This window comes from Eubalaena glacialis, chromosome 8 (assembly GCF_028564815.1).
Source record: "Eubalaena glacialis isolate mEubGla1 chromosome 8, mEubGla1.1.hap2.+ XY, whole genome shotgun sequence".
Lineage (NCBI taxonomy): Eukaryota > Metazoa > Chordata > Mammalia > Artiodactyla > Balaenidae > Eubalaena > Eubalaena glacialis.
The window spans coordinates 805072-826500 of record NC_083723.1 but is presented as its reverse complement, the minus strand read 5'-3'; the positions used below and the strand labels follow the sequence as shown (position 1 = coordinate 826500).

At 42.4% G+C, this 21429-nt stretch overlaps 1 protein-coding gene and 1 non-coding gene across 2 annotated transcripts in view; both read left to right on the top strand.

The window, feature by feature from the left end:
- The window catches only part of SUN3 (Sad1 and UNC84 domain containing 3), a 37634-nt gene that overhangs the window by 1103 nt on the left and 15102 nt on the right, over nt 1–21429 (top strand). Inside the window, exons 2-6 of the mRNA XM_061197517.1 lie at nt 3020–3081; nt 9197–9300; nt 13375–13415; nt 14437–14608; nt 15934–16018. Coding sequence (XP_061053500.1) covers nt 3020–3081; nt 9197–9300; nt 13375–13415; nt 14437–14608; nt 15934–16018 — 464 coding nt within the window. The remainder of the gene's footprint in view (nt 1–3019; nt 3082–9196; nt 9301–13374; nt 13416–14436; nt 14609–15933; nt 16019–21429) is intronic.
- Nucleotides 10687–10793, top strand: LOC133097122 (U6 spliceosomal RNA). Its single transcript, XR_009701995.1, has one exon. It is a non-coding gene; the product is annotated as a U6 spliceosomal RNA (small nuclear RNA).

Sequence of the window (21429 nt, the reverse complement as noted above, 5' to 3'; positions counted from 1 at the left end):
GCTGCGTAAAGAACTGAGATAAAGGGACTGTCCCTGGAACAGAGCTATCAGCAGGGAGGGATGTCTGCAGAGAATTGGGGCAAGGGGTGGGGACCGGCAGGGCCCAGACATCAGAGTCCACTCTGTGTCCCACCGTCTCCGCTTTTATGTACCAGACTCTTGCTTTTCCATCCCCATGTGAACTGCCTTCCTCCCCTCTGAAGTTCCAAACCTGACCTCCTCTTCTGCCTTTAGCTGAAGATGGTATTTGAGGTGAGCGTCTCAGCCATCTGCGCGAGCGACTCCGTTTTCCTGGCCTCCCTCACACGTACCTGTTATAAAACTTGTGTTTGCTTAATCTGTCTCAGGTCCATTTAATTCTTAGACCAGCCAGAGGAACCTAGGAGGGGAGAGGAAAATGTTTTCCTCCCTGACAGTCCTGAGTCTGCACTCCCCGCGGCGTTTGAGCTGCTTCCCGAGCTGTCAGGTTACAAGCCGAATGGACAGTACCGCTCAGGAGCAGACCCCTGAGGGAGCAAATCCGTCCATTTGGTCAACTAGCTCAAACGAATTCAGGAAATCTGTTTCCTGTCTCCTTTGCCTAATGTTAAACAGCAATGTTACTTTCTGTGGCCTGGGGTTTTAGGTTAATTACAGCGAGTGGGGGACAAGGGTTATGAAAGAGAAAGACATTCTTTTTTAGAGAATGCACTTCGGCAGCAGTGTGAAATTATGACTGTAAACTGCAGCCTCTCGGGTCATTCATTTGTTAGTGGCCTCTTGCCCGGTCTCTTCGTGTGCAGGGTCCAGCACTATGAATGAAGCAGCTTCCAGACTTGAGGTCCCTTGCTCAGCCATTCTTCATTCGCCTGGAGCAGGGAATTCTGCCTTTCTGTTGATGGCAACTAGCTCATAACAGGTCAAAACCCCAAACCCAAACTGTTCAAGTGACTTGCTGAAACTCAGGCCCAGCAGTGTCATAAGGGAGGGGCGGGGCGGGCACCAGGCCGTTATCGCCAGACTGTGAGCACGGGTCCGAGGGACCTGGTCCCCATTTGCGTGGCCTGAGGAGGCTGAGGGCCGGCTGGGTCCTGGGCACCTGGCTCCCTCAGTGATGATGGCTGGGCAGGTCTGGGGACCTGGCCCTGAGGGCACTGCTAGCTGAGATTCCTCAGCGGGGCCTGGGCACTGGCAGGAAGACCCAGACTATGTGCTGGATGAGCGCTGCCCGTCAGGGTGACCGGCCCGCACAGGGACGCCCCTCCCCTCAGCCACGGCCTGGACCTCGGAGGGCGAAAGTCGAGACTTGGGACCTGAACAAGTAAGATGTGGGGTGATGCTGGCGCTTTGCTTAGGGATTTGTTATGTGTTAAAAGCCGCAAGGACGCATGGAGAAGGAATGTAATGCCTGTCTTTCTCTTTCTTGTCTACGACCTTTAAGAGCATTACACCTTTAGATAAAAACTTGCAGGACAGAGGATAACATTTGTTTTGATGGAGGTTTACAGGAACATGGTGACCTGACCTTCATGGACAGCTGCGAGAACAAAGGCTCTGACACCAAGAAGCCTGCAGCAACCAACCACGCCCGTCTCTCACCTTTCCTATGAAAGGACTTTGCTGAAAGGCTTTAGGGAGTTCGGGGGTTTTAAGGCGTGAGCCACCCGTCTCCTTGATCGGCCCTGAAATAAACCTTTCTTTGCTCCACACTCCAACGTTTCTGTTTTGTCTGCCCTCACTGTGCATCGGGCACACAGACTCACGTTCAGTAACAACGCCCCCTTTCCTAAGTTGTGACCCAGTGCTTCTCCTGCTACGTCAAGGTGCCATCTGTGATTAATGAGTGATTCATCTTTACCTAGTTTTTCATATGTTTTAAATAGAAATTTCAGTCTGCCACCTTAGAGTACTTTGTCCCAAAGCTCCTAGCCTTCTGTCTTAACGGGATTAGCCTGTTCTAGACAATTTCTTTTTTTTTCTTTTTAAACAATCTTTAAAGTTGGATCTGAAAAGGTTATAACTGGGATCACATTGTAAAACTCTTTGGAAAAATCTACTGAGGCTGAATATGCACAGACCCTACCACCCAGCAGTTCCTCTCTTGGGAGTTCACCTAAATGAAATACACACGGTGTGTTCATCAAAAGCCACGGACAAGGGCGCTCACAGCAGCATCGTTTGTAAGACTGCAATGGTGTTGTGCATCACGGCCCCTAATGCCCACCAACATTAGGATGGTACCCGTGTGTGTACTCACACAGTGGGATACTCTGCAGTGATAAGAATGAAGGGGCTCCAGCCACGCAGCGTGAGGCTATGGATGGCTCGCAAACATTCAGAGGAGCAGCCACACATATGTTCCGTTTACGATGCTTCCCAACCAGGCGGCCTACTCAGTGGGCACAGAGCCTGGGAGAGAGGTGCCCTTCAGGGGCGGGAAATGCAGGGTCTGATGGGGGCCGAGAGGGGCTGCTGACCAGCTGCCGTGCTCTTTCCTGGTTCTGGGTGAAGTTACGTGGATACGTTCATTTGGTGAAAGTCCACTGAGCTGTGTGATGGTTTGTGCTCTTTTCTGTATGTATGTTGTACTTCAATAAAAAATGGGAAAAAGGTGAGGATTGCTTTCAAGAATTTTATCAGGTAGCTGCTCATTGTCGTGGTTCTTTAGCTTAATACCGAATTTCCACAAAATCAGACTCTGACTTTTCTTTTTTCTCTTTGGCTCACGCTACATTGCAGACCTCTAGGATAACCTCCTTTGTTTTCTTCTTTATAAGCATTTATAGGCATAAAAACATGCAACAGCATGACAGTAATGTGTGTGAAAGAGAGGGGTATATATGTATGTGTGAATATGTATATACACCAGCCTGAATACTGTTTTCCCTCAATTCCACAGATAGTGGATTAGGATTTAAATTAACTCACATACTCAGCCTAGTCATATTTGTTGACTTGGCTATAGAGGTTAAAGTTCAAATTAAAGGTTAAGGGTGGTGTGTTGGTAAATTCTTTTTGCTGTTATTTTTCTTCTTTTTAGGTTAACTCGATCATGGAAGACTGTCGCGAGTATGGTGTTTATACTGACTTTTCTTCTTCTAGGTGAGTCTTCCTAAATAATGATCCTTGAAGCCATTTCACAGGATGTGTGTGGTGAGAGACATCACAGTGGAATGACTCACATTTGTAATAAATGCCACAGGAGCCTGGAAGTGACTGCACGCTCTTGAACCATTCCTTTTTTTTTTTTTTTTATCTTTTATTTCTGATTGTAAAAGTAATATGGGCATCTTTGTGAAAACTTAGCAAGTACTTTATTTCTCTTAGAATCACAGTTTAAAATGAAAGAAGTTGCTTTGAAGTTAAGAATCCTTTATATTTTTATTGCAAACACATACAATTGACCTTTTCTAAATCTGGGTGACTCATCTTATGGGATTTTGACAACCAAAAACTCTGGCTTATCATGGGATTCTTGAAGAAATGATGGAACATGCCGTTTGCAGTTTTCTGACTGTGAACATCACCCATCACAAACCCTAGCACACTGGAAAACTGCTCTGTGGTATGCAGACAACCTGAAGTGTAGACTGCCCATGAAACAGTTCCACCCAGTTTCACCACGAAATGCTGTTTTACATGGCAGTGGGGGCTATTTAGTTGGGACTGCATGCAGATACCTGGACCGAGGGCTCTCTAAAGCCTGCACCAGCCTTCCTTTAGCTGCATCTTAGTGCCCTGAGCACCCACCCCATCTCAGCAGACCTCTAGACTAGACCTTGAATATTCCAGTTCCTACCGAGAACTGCACGCTGCCTGGCTCTGCTGCTTCCAGCTGTCTCGTCTTCATCTCTGCTGATTTCAGACTGTGAACCTCAGGAGACCGCACCCACGCCCCAGACCCCTTGCTGCTGCCTGGCCCTGACTCGCGAACCCTCTGTGATGAGATTTCCCACAGCTCTACCCTAGCCCCGTGTACAGTGATCCACACCTGCTCTTCTTAGGCTCCACCTCCCTGCCTGTGTCAGGAGCACGCCATGTGAACGGTAGAACTATTCGTGCTCAGGATTTTCCTTGTTTTGGAAATGAATACCCTATATTCCTTTGACATCTTTTAAGATACAACTTCACAGTGCATGCAAACTTCTTCTTTGTCTTTCCCCACTGTAAGCTTGCCCACTTGCCCACAAAGGGGCCAGATCCATTTTAGACACCACTGATGTGGTAATGATTTCAATGGAATTAAACTGGACTCAGATCCTTCTTTTTTTTTTTAATTTATTTTCGGCTGCATTGGGTCTTCATTGCTGTGCGTGGGCTTTCTCTAGTTGCGGCGAGCAGGGGTTACTCTTCGTTGCGGTGCGCAGGCTTCTCATTGCGGTGGCTTTTCTTGTTGTGGAGCACAGGCTCTAGAGTGCAGGCTCAGTAGTTGTGGCACATGGGCTCAGTAGTTGTGGCTCACGGGCTTAGTTGCTCCGCAGCATGTGGGATCTTCCTGGACCAGGGCTGGAACCCGTGTCCCCTGCATTGGCAGGCAGATTCTTAACCACTGCGCCACCAGGGAAGCCCCTCGGATCCTTTTTTTATCTACTGGGGTGAAATCCACATAATATAAAATTAACCACTTAGAAGTGAACAATTTAGTGGCATTGAGTGCATTCACAATGTTGTACAACTACCACTTCTAACTCCGAAACATTTTCATCAACCCCAAAAGAAACCCCACACCCATTAATCAGCCACTCCCCATTCCCCCTCCCCTATCCCCTGGCAACCACCAATCTGCTTTCTGTTTCTAAGGATTGATATGTTCTGAATGTGTCACGTAAACGGAATCATACAATGTATGACCATTTTTGTCTGGCTTCTTTCACTAAGCATCATGTTTTTGAGGCTCATCCATGTTGTAGATGAATAAGTGCTTCATTCCTTTTTGTGGATGAATAATATTCCATTGTATCAATAGACCACAATTTGTTTATCCATTCAACTATGGATGGGCATCCACTGCTTCCACCTTTCGGCTGTTGTGAATAGTGCTGTTATGAACATGTGTGTACATGTACTTGTTTGAATATGGTAAGTCCCCTACATATGAACCTTCACGTTGTGAACTTTCAAAGATTCGAACGTACATTCACATGTCCAATCACATAACTTAGTTCACATGTCTGGCGTACATTGTCATGTGTGTGCATCCTCTACAAGTGGTTGTGCTTTTGTGTACTTTACTGTACAGTACTGTATAGAGTACAGTAGTACAGTATCTTTATTTCTTGCCTGTTCACTCGATGCCAGCCCCTATATGCCAGCTGTTGTACTGTACTACTGTACTTTTCAAGGTACTGTACTGTAGAATTTAAAATGTTTTATTTTTTGTGTTTGTTTGTTTTTTATGTATTATTTGTGTGAAAAGTATTATAAGTATTTGGACTTATGAACAAATTGGACTTATGAACTAGCTCTCAGCACGGAACTCGTTCACATGTAGTGGACTTACTGTACCTGTTTTCAATTCTTTGTGTTATATTCCTACTAGCAAATTGCTAGGGAGGAATTGCCAAACTCTTTTCCAGAGAAGCTGCACCATTTCACTTTCCCACCAGCAATGTATGATGGTCCCAGTTTCCACACATCCTCACCAACACTTGTTATTCTCCATTTTTTAGGATTGTAGCCATCCTGGTGGATGTGAAGTACTGTCTCATTGTGGTTTTGATTTGCATTTCCCTAATGATTGATATTGACTAATATTGAGCCACTTTTTATGTGCTTGTTTGACATTTATACGTCTTCTTTGGAGAAAGTCTCTTCTAGTCCTTTGCCCATTTGATTGGGTTTTTGTCTTTTTGTGGTTGACTTGTAAGAGTCCTTTATATTAATATAGTCTGGATATTAGACCCTTCTCAGATATATAATTTGCAGATATTTTCTTTCATTCAGTAGGTTGCCTTTTCACTTTTTGAGTAATGTCCTTTGATGCACAAAATGTTTTAATTTTAATGGTGTCATATCTAAGAATCCACTACTAAATTTTAGGTCATGACAATTTACTTCTATGTCTTTTCTGAGAGTTGTATGATTTTCACTCTTACATTTAGCTCACTGATCCCTTTTGAGTTAATTTTTGTATATAACATGAGGTAGGGATCCAACTTCATTTTTTAGCAAATGGACATCCAGTTGTCTCAGCATCATTTGTTGAAAAGACTATTTTCCCCATTGAATGGTCTTGTCACCCTTGTCAAAAAATTCAATCAGCCATAGATGTATGGGCTTATTTCTGGATTTGCAATTCTATCCCATTGGTCTATATGTCTATCTTTATGCCTGGACCACATTGTTGGAATTTGACAAGGATTGCTTGGAACCTATAGACAGTTTCAGGTAGTATTGTCATCTTAACAATAGTAAGCCTTTCAGTTTGGGTTGTAAAATGCATCTCCTGTAGGCAACATATAGTTGGATCATGTTTTTTTAATCCATTCTGGCAGTCTTTATTTTGATTGGTGAGTTTAATCCATTTACATGTAAAGTAATTACTGATAAGAAAAGAATTCGGCCATTTTCCTATTGTTTTCTCTGTCTTATACCTTGTTCGGTCCTTATTTTATTCATTATTGCCTTTTGTGTTTAATTGTTTTTTTGTGTTTTTTTTTTCTTGGCTGTACCGCACAGCATGTGGGATCTTAGTTCCCTGATCAGGGATCGAACCTGCGCCCCATGCAATGGAAGCACACAGTCTTAACCACTGGACCACCAGGGAGGTCCCTGTAGTGTACTGTTTTGATTCTCTTCTCATTTTGTGCATATTTTTTAGAAATTTTCATGGTGACTACCACGGAGATTACAACTAACACTCTGAATTCATAAAATATAGCCTGAATTGGTACCAACATAACTGCAACAGCATATAAGTACTCTGCTCCTATACAGCTCCGTCCCTTCCTCCTTTACGCTGTTGTTGTCAAAAATTACACTTTTATATATTGTGTATCCATTAACATAGATCTATAATTATTTTTATGCATTTGTCTTTTTAATCATGCAGGAAATAAAAAGAAGACTTATGAAGCAAAAATACAATAATACTGGCTTTTATATTTACTTATTAAAACTTACAGTTGCCTTTACTGGAGATATTGATTTTCTCCAGATGACATTGACTCTCTAGTGCCCTTTCACTTCAGCCTGAAGGAGTCCCTTTAGCATTTACTGTAGGGCAGGTATTCTGGCAATAACTTCTTCAGTTTTTGTTTTCTGGGAATGTCTTAATTTCCTCTTCATTTTGAAGGATAGTTTGGGTGGATATAGAATTCTTGGTTGGCATGTTTTGTTTTTTTTTCCTTTCAGCATGTTAAATATGTCATCCCACCACCTTCTGGCTTCCATAGTTTCTGATAGTATTCAGAGATCTGATAATATTCTTATTAAGGATTCCTTGTACATGACAAGTAGTATTTCTCTTGCTGTTTTCAAGATTCTCTGTCTTTGGACTTGAGGACACAGTGGGGAAGGGGAAGCTGGGATGAAGTGAGAGAGTAGCAATGACATATATACACTACCAAGGGTGGGAGGGAGGCTCAAGAGGGAGGGGATATGGGGATATATGTATACATATAGCTGATTTACTTTGTTGTACAGTAGAAACTAACACAACATTATAAAGCAATTATACTCCAATGAAGATGTAAAAAAAAAAAAAAGATTCTCTGTCTTTGGCTTTTGACTGACTGATTATAGTGTGTCTTAGTATAAGTCTCCTTAAGTTTATCCTAGTTAGAGTTTGTTGAGCTTCTTGGATGTGTAGATTTATGCTTTTCATCAAATTGGGAAGTTTTCAGCTATTATTTCTTCAAATATTCTTTCTGCCCTTTGCTCTGTCTTCTTCTGGGACTCCCATAAGTGTACATTGATAAGTTTGATGCTGTTTTGCAGGTCTCTCAAGCCCTGTGTACTTTCTTTATTCTTTCTCCTCCTCATCATCATACTTGATAATTTCAATTGTTCTATCTCTGAGTTCATTGATTCTCTCTTTTACCTACTCACATCTGCTGTTGAGCCCTTTCAGTGAATTTTTTCATTGCAGTTATTGTACTTTTCAGCTCCAGAATTTGTATTTGGTTCCTTTTATAATTTTTCTATTGATATTATCATTTTATTCATACTTCATTTCTTTGGTTTTCTTTAGTTCTTTGTCCATGGTTTCCTTTAGTTTTTGAGCATATTTAAGACAGATGGTTTATAAAGTTTTTGTCTAGTTAGTCCAATGTTTGGGCTTCCTCAGAGATGTCATGGCCAGTTTATGTCTTGAAATCTTTCAACAGACATTGCAGCCTCCCAGAAAACTGTTCTAGCCCAAGGGAGTGGGTAGAAACAAAGGTCAGCCTCTGCACCAGCTAATCAGGGGAACACTAAGCAGGTCAAAACTCAGAGTCACACTAGTTGAAGAACAATGTCTGTATTAGACCCCTGCCACAACATCTGCACCAGAAACATTGGCTGCTATCCGCACAGCCACTGCCACCATTCTGGGGAGTGGGAGATGGTAAGTCAGGTGAGCAATAATGCCGCACTGCTCTCTTTCCAAAACTAATCTGCCCTTTTCTTCAGTCCTCTGGTTGCTGTAAGTTTGAGATTAGATTTCAGAATTCCAATAAAGTTGGTCCTGTTAGTCTTTGCAAGCTTGTGATTATTTCAATGGAGGAACAATTTTTTGAGCCCCTTATGCTGCCATTGAAAATTATTGTCACCCAAGAACCTGATATAGCTTCCCTGCTTAGAGAAATCTCTATTAATATATGTTGTCCACAAAAATTCAATTAACAATCAGGTTAAGAAGAAAAAAGAGGAATTTTATTCAAGCCAAACTGAGGATTATATCTCAGGAGGCAGACTCTCAGTAGTTCTGAGAACTGTTCCACCTGTTAGAAGTCGAAGGCACATATACATTTTTGAGACAAAAGCTCATACGTCAAAATGACATGCTGATATTTATATAAAGTTCACTCCCGTCTTTGAAGAGCTCTGGTTAATGTGTAATGCAGATGTACACTGCATATTAGGGAGGGAGGGAGGAGGCCCATATGGACACAGAGAAAGAACTTTAATTTTTTTTGCCCTGCCTGAAAATATAAATTTTGTTTCATCAATGTAAAATATCTTATAACTGTTTCCAGATAAACTATTTAATCAAAGTCAATCTTTTCCTTAACAGGATTTAGAAATCACATGAGGCTTAAAGAAAAAGAGTTTCCTCACAAATCCAGACAATTTTATGCTGTAATTGCAGAATATGGTTCACAACTTTACAATTACCAGGTGATGTTTTGTTAAATCATTTTTTATGTCACTCATTTAAAATCTAATACACTAGATTTGTGATTCATTACCCTTTCCTTCTTCCCTGTTTCTCCCTTTTGCAATGGAAATGTCTATCCTATGCTGCTATGTTTGAAAGCAGATAATGTGTTTGATTTCACAGCTTCATAGCTGGAGGGGCGTTTGCTTCAGGATGAATTGTACCTGGGGTCTCATCCATATCTGACTTGGATGATATTTAGTTGAGGCTTTGGACTTTAGACTTTTAAGTTGATGCTAGAATGAACAAAGACTTTTGAGCTGTTGGGATAAAATGGATGCATTTTGCATGCAAGAAGGACATTAATTTGGGGAGCCAGGGTTAGAATGTCATAGGCTGAATATTTATGTCCCCCCCCAAATTCATATGTTGAAACCTAACCCCAGGTATTAGGAGGTGGGGCCTTTGAGAAGTGATTAAGTCATGAGGGTGGAGCCCCCATGATTGGGATTAGTGCCCATTAAAAAAAGATAGCCCAGGGACTTCCCTGGCGGTCCAGTGGTTAAGACTCCACTGTTCTACTGCAGGGTGTGTGGGTTCGATCCCTGGTTGGGAAACTAAGATCCTGCATGCCACATGGTGTGGCCAAAAAATAAAAATAAAAAATAAAAGAAGATACCCCAGAGGGCTCCCTGCCCTCTCTCTGCCATGTGAGGACACAGTGAGGAGACACTGTCTGTGAACCAGGAAGTGGTTCTCACCAGATACCAAATCTGCTGATGCCTTGATCTTGAAATTCTGTCTCCACAACTGTGAGAAATAAACTGTTATTTATAAGCCAACCAGTCTCTGGTATTCTGGAGCAGCCTGAACAAACTAAGCCAGCACCCCAAGGGAAGCTTCAGCATGTGGAAAATGGCAACTAGCACTTCAGTTAACCACTGCCTGGAGCTGTGGACAGAATGGCCTCACAGCTGTCCTGAAGCTAGTTAGAGCAAAAGGGACTTAGCCTGAGACCAGACACTGGTGTCCTCTCTCTGGTGCACCCCAGCACTCCAGATGTTACCTTGTCTATCCTATGCTTTGGCCTCCGAAGATGAGAGAAGGAAGGAAGGACAGGAGCTTCGTACAAGTCACCCACTGCTCCACGGAAAGAAGGGACAGACCAATGAACTCCATCCAGTCAATGACCTTGGACCTGAGTTGGTGCCCTCTTCCCTGGAAGTTATAAGGTTTAAAATTAGATAACTTGTGGCAGTTTCGTTATAAAAAAAAAGAAAAAGTACTGGCCACGTGAGGCATTTGTGAACACTTGCATCCAATTTTTCCCAGCTCGAAGTATTGGAGCCACATTCTAAGGCATAAAGCTTTGGGTCTCGGTCGACATTACCTGTAAAAACAAAACAGTGCTCGCCTAAGCAGCGCACATACAAAAACTGGAACAGTACAGAGAAGATCAGCACGGCCCCTGAACAAGGATGACTAGCAGATTCATGAAGGCTTCCATATTTTTAAGAGTAAAATAGTTAACAGTGACAAACAAGGCTGTGGCCCTGTCCACAGCTGTTTCTCTGCCTTTTCTACTCAGCCCTGTCAGGAGGCTGTTGATTCCACACCTGTTCAGTTGACTGTAGATGCCAACTGGTCCTCCTTCAATGGGCATGTTTTGGGTCAGGCAGCAGGTGTTTCATCAGGAGCTTTGTTGGAGATGCTGTGCAGTCCTACTGAAGGCTCTGGACATCTGTCCTAACCTTCCATGGGGCTCTGTACACCTGCCCAGAAGGAAGCTCCGGAAAGGTTCTTAGGAGCCCCAGCACCATTCTTATCACAGGACCCTCGTGGAAGGGATGGATCACCAGCCGTACCCAAAGCAGCCTCTGCTGCATCTTTGAGGTTTTCTTTTTTCCCTGTGGATGCCAACCCATCTTTCACATGTTATCTTCCTTTTCCAGTCCTTCTTTTCTCTTCACTTTCATTTCCTCACTTTTTTTTGGTCTGATGGCTTTTTTTTTTTAAGCTTTTTTTATTTTTTAATTTATTATTTTATTTATTTTTGGCTGTGTTGGGTCTTTGTTGTTGTGCACGGGCTTTCTCTAGTTGCGGTGAGTGGGGGCTACTCTTCATTCCAGTGTGCAGGCTTCTCATTGTGTTGGCTTTTCTTGTTGTGGAGCACGGGCTCTAGGTGCGCGGGCTTCTGTAGTCGTGGCTCGCGGGCTCAGTAGTTGTGGCTCGCAGGCTCTAGAACGCAGGCTCAGTAGTTGTGGTGCACGGGCTTAGTTGCTCCGTGGCATGTGGGATCTTCCCGGACCAGGGCTCGAACCCGTGTCCCCTGCATTGGCAGGCAGATTCTTAACCACTGTGCCACCAGGGAAGCCCTCGTCTGATGGCTTTTTATACTATATTTGTTCCTATAGTGGAAGCCACGTAAAGTCCTTTTGGAAATGAGGCAAATAAAAATGCTTTTAAAAATCCGGAAAATGTTAGCTTTCAAAGAACTCTCAAATTCATTTATCAGCAAATTAATGAGGGCATATTTTCTGTATGTTCTTTTAAGATTAGAACAGAAAAAAAGCAACAGAAGTGCAAAACACTGCCCCTACCTACAGGAAACCTATGCAAACAGAAACTGAAAAACTAGAAGTAAGAATTTCTCCCTACCAAAAATAAGCTCCCACATCCACATCCCCATCAAAAGAAAAATGTTGAGGAGAGCCTATAAGAAATTAAATTGCCCACTAATGAGAACCTACCGTTTAGCACAGGGAACTCTACTCAGTGCTCTGTGGTGACCTAACTGGGAAGGAAATCCAAAAAAGAGGGGATATACGTATATGTATAATTTGATTCACTTTGCGCACAGCAGAAACTAACACAACATTGTAAAACAACAATACTCCAATAAAAATTTTTTAAAAATTAAATTGCTCAGCAGAAAAACAAAAGCAAGGTAACTGTTTTCTGTGTGGCGTGCTGTGCTCCATTCCACTCCACTGTCACACAACAGTGTGGATGAAATGTCCCTCCCGCCTTGCACCATTTTGGCAGAGCAAACTGATGGGAAGTCAGAGTCTTTGAAACAAAAAAGCAGACTTGTCTGCTGAGAAGGATGGGACATTATTTCCCAGATAACTCATGGATGGTCACTGCAGTGGGTGGAAAGTGACCCCCAAGAAGCTATTTCATGGCCTGCCCCCCAGAACCTGTGCATGGAACCTTTATTTTGAAAAAGAGTCTCTGCAGATGTAATTAGGGCTCCTGAGATGAAGTCATCCTGGATTTCCTAGATGGGCCCTAAACCCATTGACACGTGTCACACAGATAAGATAAGAGACATGCAGAGGAGATGCACCTAGGGGAGAAGGGCGTGTGGGGACAGTGCGGCCACAGCAAGCCCGGGAGCCTCCAGAAGGTGGAAGAAGCAAGAAATGGAATCTCTCTTGAGCCTCAGAGGAAAGTGCGGCCCTGCTGACACCCTGATCTCGGACTTCTGGCCTCCAAGCCTGTGAGAGAATCCACTTCTGTCATTTTAAGCTGTTGGGTTTGCAGCCATTGGTGGGGGAGCCTAGAACCCACGAGGTACGTGGAGCTTCGCACACAGAGAGCTGGTGGAAGGAAGCTGGGTGGGCAGGGGCTGCAGCCTGGGAGCAGACCCTCTGTCTGCTGTCCCCTGTGGACCTCCTCCGCCACGCCCTGTGTGCATCCTAAACAGCAGCAGCATTGTCAGCCTGGCTGGGCACCCCCTGTTCAAACATGAGATGGTCCTGTTGAGACACCCTGCCGGCATTAGGTAAAGGCCTGCAATTTGTCTGATGGCATGCTAATGGAATCCAGCCATCGGCTTCCTTACAGAGAAAGGGGATGCCCCTCACTGTGTACAGGAACAAACCTCAGGTCTGGATGCTTCCGCATCTCCTCTAAATATAACTATTTGCAGGAAGATGCAGGTGTCTTAGAGGCTGTGGGTCCCACTTGCCGCACGTCTCTATCGAGGGTGGCAGTGTGATTTCCTTCCCCTTTGCAAACAGGAAAAATAACTCTACCTGAGTAGGCAGGATTTGGAATGATTTTGTTTTGTTTTGTTTTGTTTTTTTCAGGCCAGGCTTCGAATGCCAAAAGAGCAACTGGAACTTTTAAAGTGAGTGAGATGTTCTCATGTGTTTGACTTTCTGGTGTGGGTCCAAACGCTGAAATGCTTTTGTAAAATTATAAAACTAATTTCTACTTCTGAGGATCATTCTTTAAGGAAATATACACTGGGAGGTGCTTTCAATATTATTTATTATTTTTTAAAAAAAGGAAACAACCAAGATGAGAAAAGCAGGTCGAAGGTTAAACATGTGGAATGGAGAATTATGAAGCCATTAAAATAATTCTAAAATATATTTACTGATCTGGGAAGTGCAGTGGGACACAAAATTATTTTGTAACAATGTTTTTGCATGGAATAAAAACTGTTACAAACACACCAACATTTAACAGTTTTTATTTCTTCAAAATTTTATATTGTTTCACAAATTGGGAGAAAATACTAGATAAGTAGTGCTTCCATTTTTTTCAGCATAAAGAAATACCCATTGGCTTGACATTTTCTTATTCTTTCTAATAACTTTCAAACTGTACAAGTAGCAGAGCCCATACTTGGAAAGTAAAATCTTGCACCCTGGAGCTGGTGAAAGGCAGCTGCCCCCCACCTCCACCCCTGGCTGGATCCTCCAGCTCGCCCCTCGCCTGCCAGAGGCTGGTCCACAGAGCCTCAGGGCTTGGTTGGGAATCTCCTGTTCCGTACCCCACTCAAAGTACAAGGTGTTCCCCATCCTAAGGAGGTGAGAGGGGGATTTAAGATCCACACTGTGAGATCACCCAGCTCAGGTCAGGGTGGCTGCACTCCCCAGGGGAGGGGTGGGACGTGCCTGCACAGAGCACACCCCAAGCCCTGGGATGCCCTCAGGACAGCTTCCCTGAAAGTCTTTGCTTTTCACATGTAGTGAAGGGCAGTGCTTTTGACCAAGGGGCATCTCCTGAGCGCCCCTCACTTGGGGTTTCTCTCTTCTGCAACGTAAAGCACCTCTTCATTTTGCTGGCCCTGAAGCCCAGCCCTGGGGGGCGCCAGGGAGCCCACCGCTTCCTCCTTTCACAGTGAGGGTCTCCATTCACAGGAAGGAAAGCCAGACTTTGGAAAACAACTTCCGTGAAATTCTATTTTTAATTGAAGAAATAGATGTTCTGAAGGCCTTACTTAGAGATATACGGGATGGTCTGCACAGTTACAGCTGGACTGTGGACGGAGACTCCGCTGAAGGCTGGGACCACACTGAAGTTGTGGACGAGGTGATGTGGGCATTGGCAGGGAGGCGGGGCTCGTCCGACCTTCAGTTGTCACATCCACAGCTTATGTGAGTGGGGAATGGGGCGACAGCTGGGGTGTGGTCTGTGTCCTCTTGAAAATTCTTCCCTGGCAGTAGCTTACATTCACTAAATCTTGCCCCTGGAAACACACTTTTTCATAATTGCTGTGTCACAGGGAAGATTTTGTATTGCAAGAAAACTGACTTCCCACCCAAATAAGTAACTGATTCTGTCTTATTTTGCACTTAAAAAACAAAAGAAGACAAACAAAAGCTCATTCAGAAATGACAGTCTCTGAAAGTCCATACACAAATACTTAAATAGTAAAATATTTCTATTCGGGGACCTAAAGCTCGTGTATTTGACCTACTCAGCACCAGGTCGGGCAACATTATGGTGAAGACCAATGAGCTTGGTTTTGCCTCTTCTCCCCCCTTATTAGCGGTAACTTCTTTCCTTTCCTTAGGTTCTGCTTTTTGAAAGACACAGAAAGCTGACACTGACCACCACTGCCTCCAGGCCCCCACTGCCACGGCCCTGGGACAAAGTGCTTCCTCAGTTAGAACTCAGACTATTATGTTCTCTCAGGACACTTGTTTTTTTAGACTCAGAACATCCTTAAGAACTCAATATTAATTCAAATGATGAATAATTTCTAACACAAGCAATCATGTACTCTATGTAAACTGCCTTGATCCCCAAATACCTACAGGGAGTTCCCTGGCGGTCCAGTGGTTAGGAATCTGTGCTTCCACTGCAGGGGGCACAGGTTCGATCCTGGGTTGGGGAACTAAGATCCCACAAGCTGCAAAAATAAATAAATAAATAAATAAATAAATAAATATATATATATATATATATATATATATATATATATATATATATACATTTAACCAAATATTACAGAACATTCAAGTCTTTATTACTAAGCAGAGACACTAAAAGGGGCACCCAGCAGGTCACACGCATCCTCATTTGACTGTCCCACCGTGAGAGCGTGATGGAGTGGTTGTCAGGGCTTCAGAAGGGGCTTGAGTCCAGCCTTGCTCTGTGGCCTTGGCGAACGGCCGAACACATCGCAGCTTGGATAACTCAGCTGCCTGAGAAACACCGAGCGCACTGACCTGGGAAGGCGATATTAAGAATCTGTGTGTGGTGCCGGGCTCCATCTGCAGCTTGGTCCATGTTCAGTGTTGTTATCATTTTGCAGATTAGGAAACTTGGGTCCAAATCAACACAGTAAATTGTCAAAACTCAAGCAGTTGACAGAGATTGTTAACAGGAAACTCTTTTTAAAATTTGTACAGGAAATGTCAAACTTGGTAAATTATGTACTTAAAAAGTTGAGAGAAGATCAAGTCCAGATGGCCGATTACGCCCTTAAGTCAGCAGGTGAGTGAAGAAGTGACAAGACCAGTATAAAAAGTCGATGCTTCAAAAGCATCTATGTCCTCTGTGTTTCTTTATCTGGTGTTTATCTATCTGGTAACTGGAGAGGGAGGAAAAGCTAACAAACCTAGACAATAAAGTGGAGAATAGAAATGGTTGTAGGTGAGTGCAAATCTCAGACAGAGCACAAACTGTGCATCTTCCTTAGCGCGAGTGCCGCACACTAAGAGCACCACAGAGAAAGTGCGCCTGCCACGGGGAGGCTGGGGATGCATCGCAAACGTTATAACATTTTATCCTCTATATACTAAAACGACTACTAATGACTAATCTAAATGCATTATTAGTGATTAAGTGATAGTGTCTCAAGACTGTATATAATGTTCTTAGTATCCTCCAAAAATATATTCTCAAGTGCTTAGACTGTGAATCGTTAACCTTAATATTGCCTAGAAGCCCCTGCCTGTGGCAGTGTATGACCATGGGCTCAGTGAAGCATGGGGCGGGGCGGGGGGGAAGGAGGAGGAAAGGATGCAAGAGAAAGAGGGAGGAAATACAAAGCACACAGAAGAACGCTAATTTTTATCAAGTGACAAAAGCCAAACTAATATTGCGGAAATAAATTTGTGTCCTGCATGGAGTAGAGAGCATTTGGACCAGAATGATTATTAGTCGTGTGTGTGTGTGTGTGTGTGTGTGTGTGTGTGTGTGTGTGTGTGTGTTGAGAGACAGAGCAAGAGGACAGACGCCTGACTTTGAATTCCCTGAAGCCTGAGAGGCATGAGCTTAGATAAGGTGGGAAGGTAACTCACAGAATGTTTTTTTTGTTTGCTTGCTTGGGCATAAATTTATTTGTTTATTTATTTTTGGCTGCATTGGGTCTTCGTTGCTGCGCACAGGTTTTCTCTAGTTGCGGCGAGCGGGGGCTACTCTTTGTTGCCTTGCGCAGGCTTCTCATTGCGGTGGCTTCTCTTGTTGCAGAGCATGGGCTGTAGGTGCACGGGCTTCAGTAGTTGTGGCATGCGGGCTCAGTAGTTGTGGCTCACGGGCTCTAGACCGCAGGCTCAGTAGTTATGGCGCATGAGCTGAGTTGCTCCACAGCACGTGGGATCCTCCTGGACCAGGGCTCGAACCTGTGTCCCTTGCATTGGCAGGCGGATTCTTAACCACTGCACCACCAGGGAAGCCCGAGTCTTGGCATTCTGATACAGCCTTTTGATGCCTTCTTCCTCCTCTGTTGAATATATTTATAACTTCTATTTGGAAAAACCATAATGACAAAGGTCCGTAGATCCCCTATGTAGAACAAGGAATAGCAGAAAACGTTATGGCTTCTGAATAAATGTTAGCATGAGGCACAGCCAGCTTCTGGTTAGGATGAGATGGAGAAAAGCCTAGGGCAGCCTTTCTTCCCTGCTGATGACATACAACTAAAAGAGTTGGACAAAATATAAAAACCAGCTACCTGAGTATGATGAAAAGTAAACAAAAGGAGGCAGATTGTGGAGGGAAGTAAAAGACTGGAAATGTGGCCCGTGCAAGGGTGAGTTTACCGTTTTTCTTTTCTCTCAAAGCCTGAGCTGAGGCTTGAGCTGCAGTGACAGAGCCGCAAGGTGGTGACAGTGCGGTGGGTGACTAAAATTGTGAGAGAAACTCCACCGTTCTAGAAAGAACCAGAACAAAATAGTCCTGTCGGCCAGAGAGTGTAGGAGGAAGGCTTGAGAAGGCCGGACAGGAGAGCAGACACCCTGACCTCGTGTGTGTGGCCTGCTGCCGGCTTGCCTCGTAGCTTCTCTTTCACGGAGATGGACCCACGGCAGCACAGCAGCGGCTCTGAGATTTTGACAAAGATTTAGCCACAGCTCGGGTCTTAGACTGTCCACTGAGGGGCACATGGGCAGAACATGCCTATTGTAAAGGCTCTGAAAATGAAACTGAGATTGTTACCACCTCCCATAGAAAAAGAGGGGCATTTATGGTCTGAACATTTCTGGTTGATTGTCTGATGAAACAAACAAAAGCGCCCAGAGTCTCACAATATAATATTCAGTATGTCTAGGATACAGTTCAAAATTAGTCGACATACCAAGACCTAGGCAAATGTGACCGATTTGCAAGGGGAAAGAGAACCAGCAGATGCCAACCCACTCCGTCAGGACACAGATGTTGGATTATCACACAGAGACTCTGAAGCAGGTAGTGTAACTAGGCTTCAAGTGGTAAAGGTAAGTACAGCTGAAATGAATGAAAAGATATGATCTCTCAGCCAAGACAGACGAACTATAGAAAAGAACCAGATGAAAATTTGAGAAATGAAAACTACAACATCTGAAAAAAATTCATTATATGGGCTTAATAATAGGACAATGACAAGAGAAAAGAATTAGTGAAATTGAAAATCAGTAGAAATTATCCAATCTGAAGAAATGGGAAAAAATGGAAACAATTTTGAAAAAAATGAAAAAGCTTCAGAAACCTATGGGACATATATGAAAAGGTCTAACATTCTCATCCTTGTAGTCTCAGAAGCAGATAAGAGATAAATGCAGAAAAATAATTTATTTGAAGAAATAATAGCTGAAAACATCCCAAATTTTGTTAAAAATGTAAATTTATAGATTCAAGAAACTGAGGAAATCAGAAACAAGATAAAGTCAAGGAAAACTACATCCAGACACATCATAAATTTCACAAAACCAAAGATGAGGAAATCTTGAAAGCAGCAAGAGGAACAAAACACGCACATTAATATGGGAGAATAATGATACAAATGACTGCAGATTTCTTATCGAAAACCAAGGAGACCAGAAGAGAAGGGAACTACACTGTAAAGCACTGAAATAAAGGAAATGCCAATGCAGATCCAGTAAAAATATCCTTTAAGAATGAGGGTGAGGGACTTCCCTGGTGGCACAGTGGTTAAGACTCCGTGCTCCCGATTCAGGGCCCCAGGTTCAATCCCTGGTCAGGGAACTAGATCCCACATGCATGCTGCAACTAAGGAGCCCACCTGCCACAACCAAGACCCAGTGTAACCAAATAACAAAAAACAAAAAAAGAATGAGGGTGAAATGAAGTCATTCTTAGATGAAGGGAAACCAAGGGACTTCTTTGTCAACAGATCTGCTAAAGGAAGTTCTTCAGGGCTAAGGGAAATGACACCAAAAGGAAACTTAGAACTTCAGGAAAGAAGAAAGAACAACAGATAAGACAAATATCTATAACTGTAAGACAATTTTCTTAAGTTCTTTAACATAGGTATGACTGTTGAAAAGAAAAATTATAGCATTAGCTGATAGGGTTTTAATATATGTAGATGGACAACTCTTAAGGAAAGGTCAATGGGTGAAGTTAAAGGGACCTCTTGGTAAAATATTAACTCTAAATTGACTTTGAAAGGTTAGTTATGTGTATTAAGATTGCCAGAGCAACGACTAAAAAAATACAGAGACAAAGTGTGTACAGAGGGAACACACCTCAACAAAATAAAGCCATATATGACAAACCCAGAGCTAACGTCATACTCAACAGTGAAAAGCTGAGCGCTTTCCTCTAAGATCAGGATCTAGACAAGGATGCCTACTCTCACCACTTTTGTTCAATGTAGTATTGGAAGTCCCAGCCACAGCAATCAGAGAAGAAAAAGAAGTAAAAGGCATCCAAATGGGAGAAAAAGAAGTAAAACTGTCACTATTTGCAGATGACATGATACCATATGCAGAGAACAATAAAGACTCTACCAAAAAACTGTTACAACCAATAAATGAATTCAGTAAAGTTGCAGGATACAAAATTAATACATAAAAATCTGCTGCATTTCTACACACTAATAACAAATTATCAGAAAGAGAAATAAAGAAAACAACTCCATTTACAACTGCACCAGAAAGAATAAAATGCCTAGGAATAAATTTAACTAAGGAGATGAAAGACCTATGCTCTGTCCTAGTCAACACTGTACTAGAACTCCTAACAGTAAAGTAAGACACGAATCAGAGAGAGAAGGGCAGGGAAGAGTGGGGGTGTGGAGGGGAAGAGAGGGAAAGAAGAAAGAAGCAAGCAAATTGGAAAGGAAGAAATAAAAATCTCTGTATTCACAGACAGCATGATGATTTATGTAGAGAATCATCAAAAAATCTACTAGAACTAATAAGTGAAGTTAGTAAGTTCAATTGTATATATATAATTTTTAGATGCTAGTAGTAAGAAATTGGAAAAAGAAATTTTAAAAACAGTCTTATTCACAACAGCAGTGAAAAACATGAAAAACATGCTAAAAGCGAAAAAAAAAAAAAACCCACTAATGCAAGAAATAACAGAAGACCTAAATAAGTGGACAGATCTTCCAAGTTTGTGTATTAGAATCATCAATATTGGTAAGATGGCAATTCTTCCTAACCAGTCTATTGATTCAATACAATCCCAGTCAAAATCCCAGCATGATTGTTTAGAAATCTACAAGCTCTTTCTAAAATAGCCAAAACAGTTTTGAAAGGAAGAACAAGTTTGGAAGACTCACACTGATTTGAAAGCTTACTATAAAGCTACAGTAATGAGAGAATGTGATGTCGATGAAATTAATGAAACATAATAAAAAGTCCAGAAATAGTCCCACTCTAATTAACTTTTGACAAAGGAGAAAAAGCAAGTTGATAGTGCTGGAAGAGTTGGACATTCATATGCAAAAATAAACCTTGACTCACAGCTCACACCTTACAAAAATTAACTCAAAATGCGTTAAATGTAAAAAGTATGATCTAAATATAAAGCTTAAAGCTATAAAACTTCTAGAAGAAAAAATAAGAGAAAGTCTTTGTGACTTTGAGTTGGGAAAAGATTTCTTAGACACAATATCCAAAATGTGATCCATAAAAAGAAAAGAATGGATAATTTGGACTTCATCTAAATTTAAAACTTCTGCTTGGAAAAAGCCATTGAAGAGAAGTCACAGGCTGGGAGACAGGATTGCAAACCAAATACTTGACAAAGGACTTATATCCACAATTTATAAACACTCTCAAATTGCAATGGTAAGAAAACAGCCAATCCAATAAAAAGTGGGCAAACGATTTGAAAGCCGCCTCATCAAAGAAGATATATGCATGTCAAAAAAGCACATGAAAAAATGCTCATCATTAGTGTCCATTAGTGAAATGTAGATATACCCATTAGAACAGCAAACAAACGAACAAAACCTGACACATGAAATGGCGGCAGCAATGGAAAGCAAGCAGAACTCTCACACATGGCTGGTGAGAACGTAACGTGGTACAGCCATTTTGGAAAACCATTTGCCAATTTCTTTCTTTTTTTTTTAATTGAAATATAGTTGATTTACAATGTTGCATTAGTTTCAGGTGTACAACACAGTCATTCAATATTTTTATAGCTTATACTCCATTTAAAGTCATTAC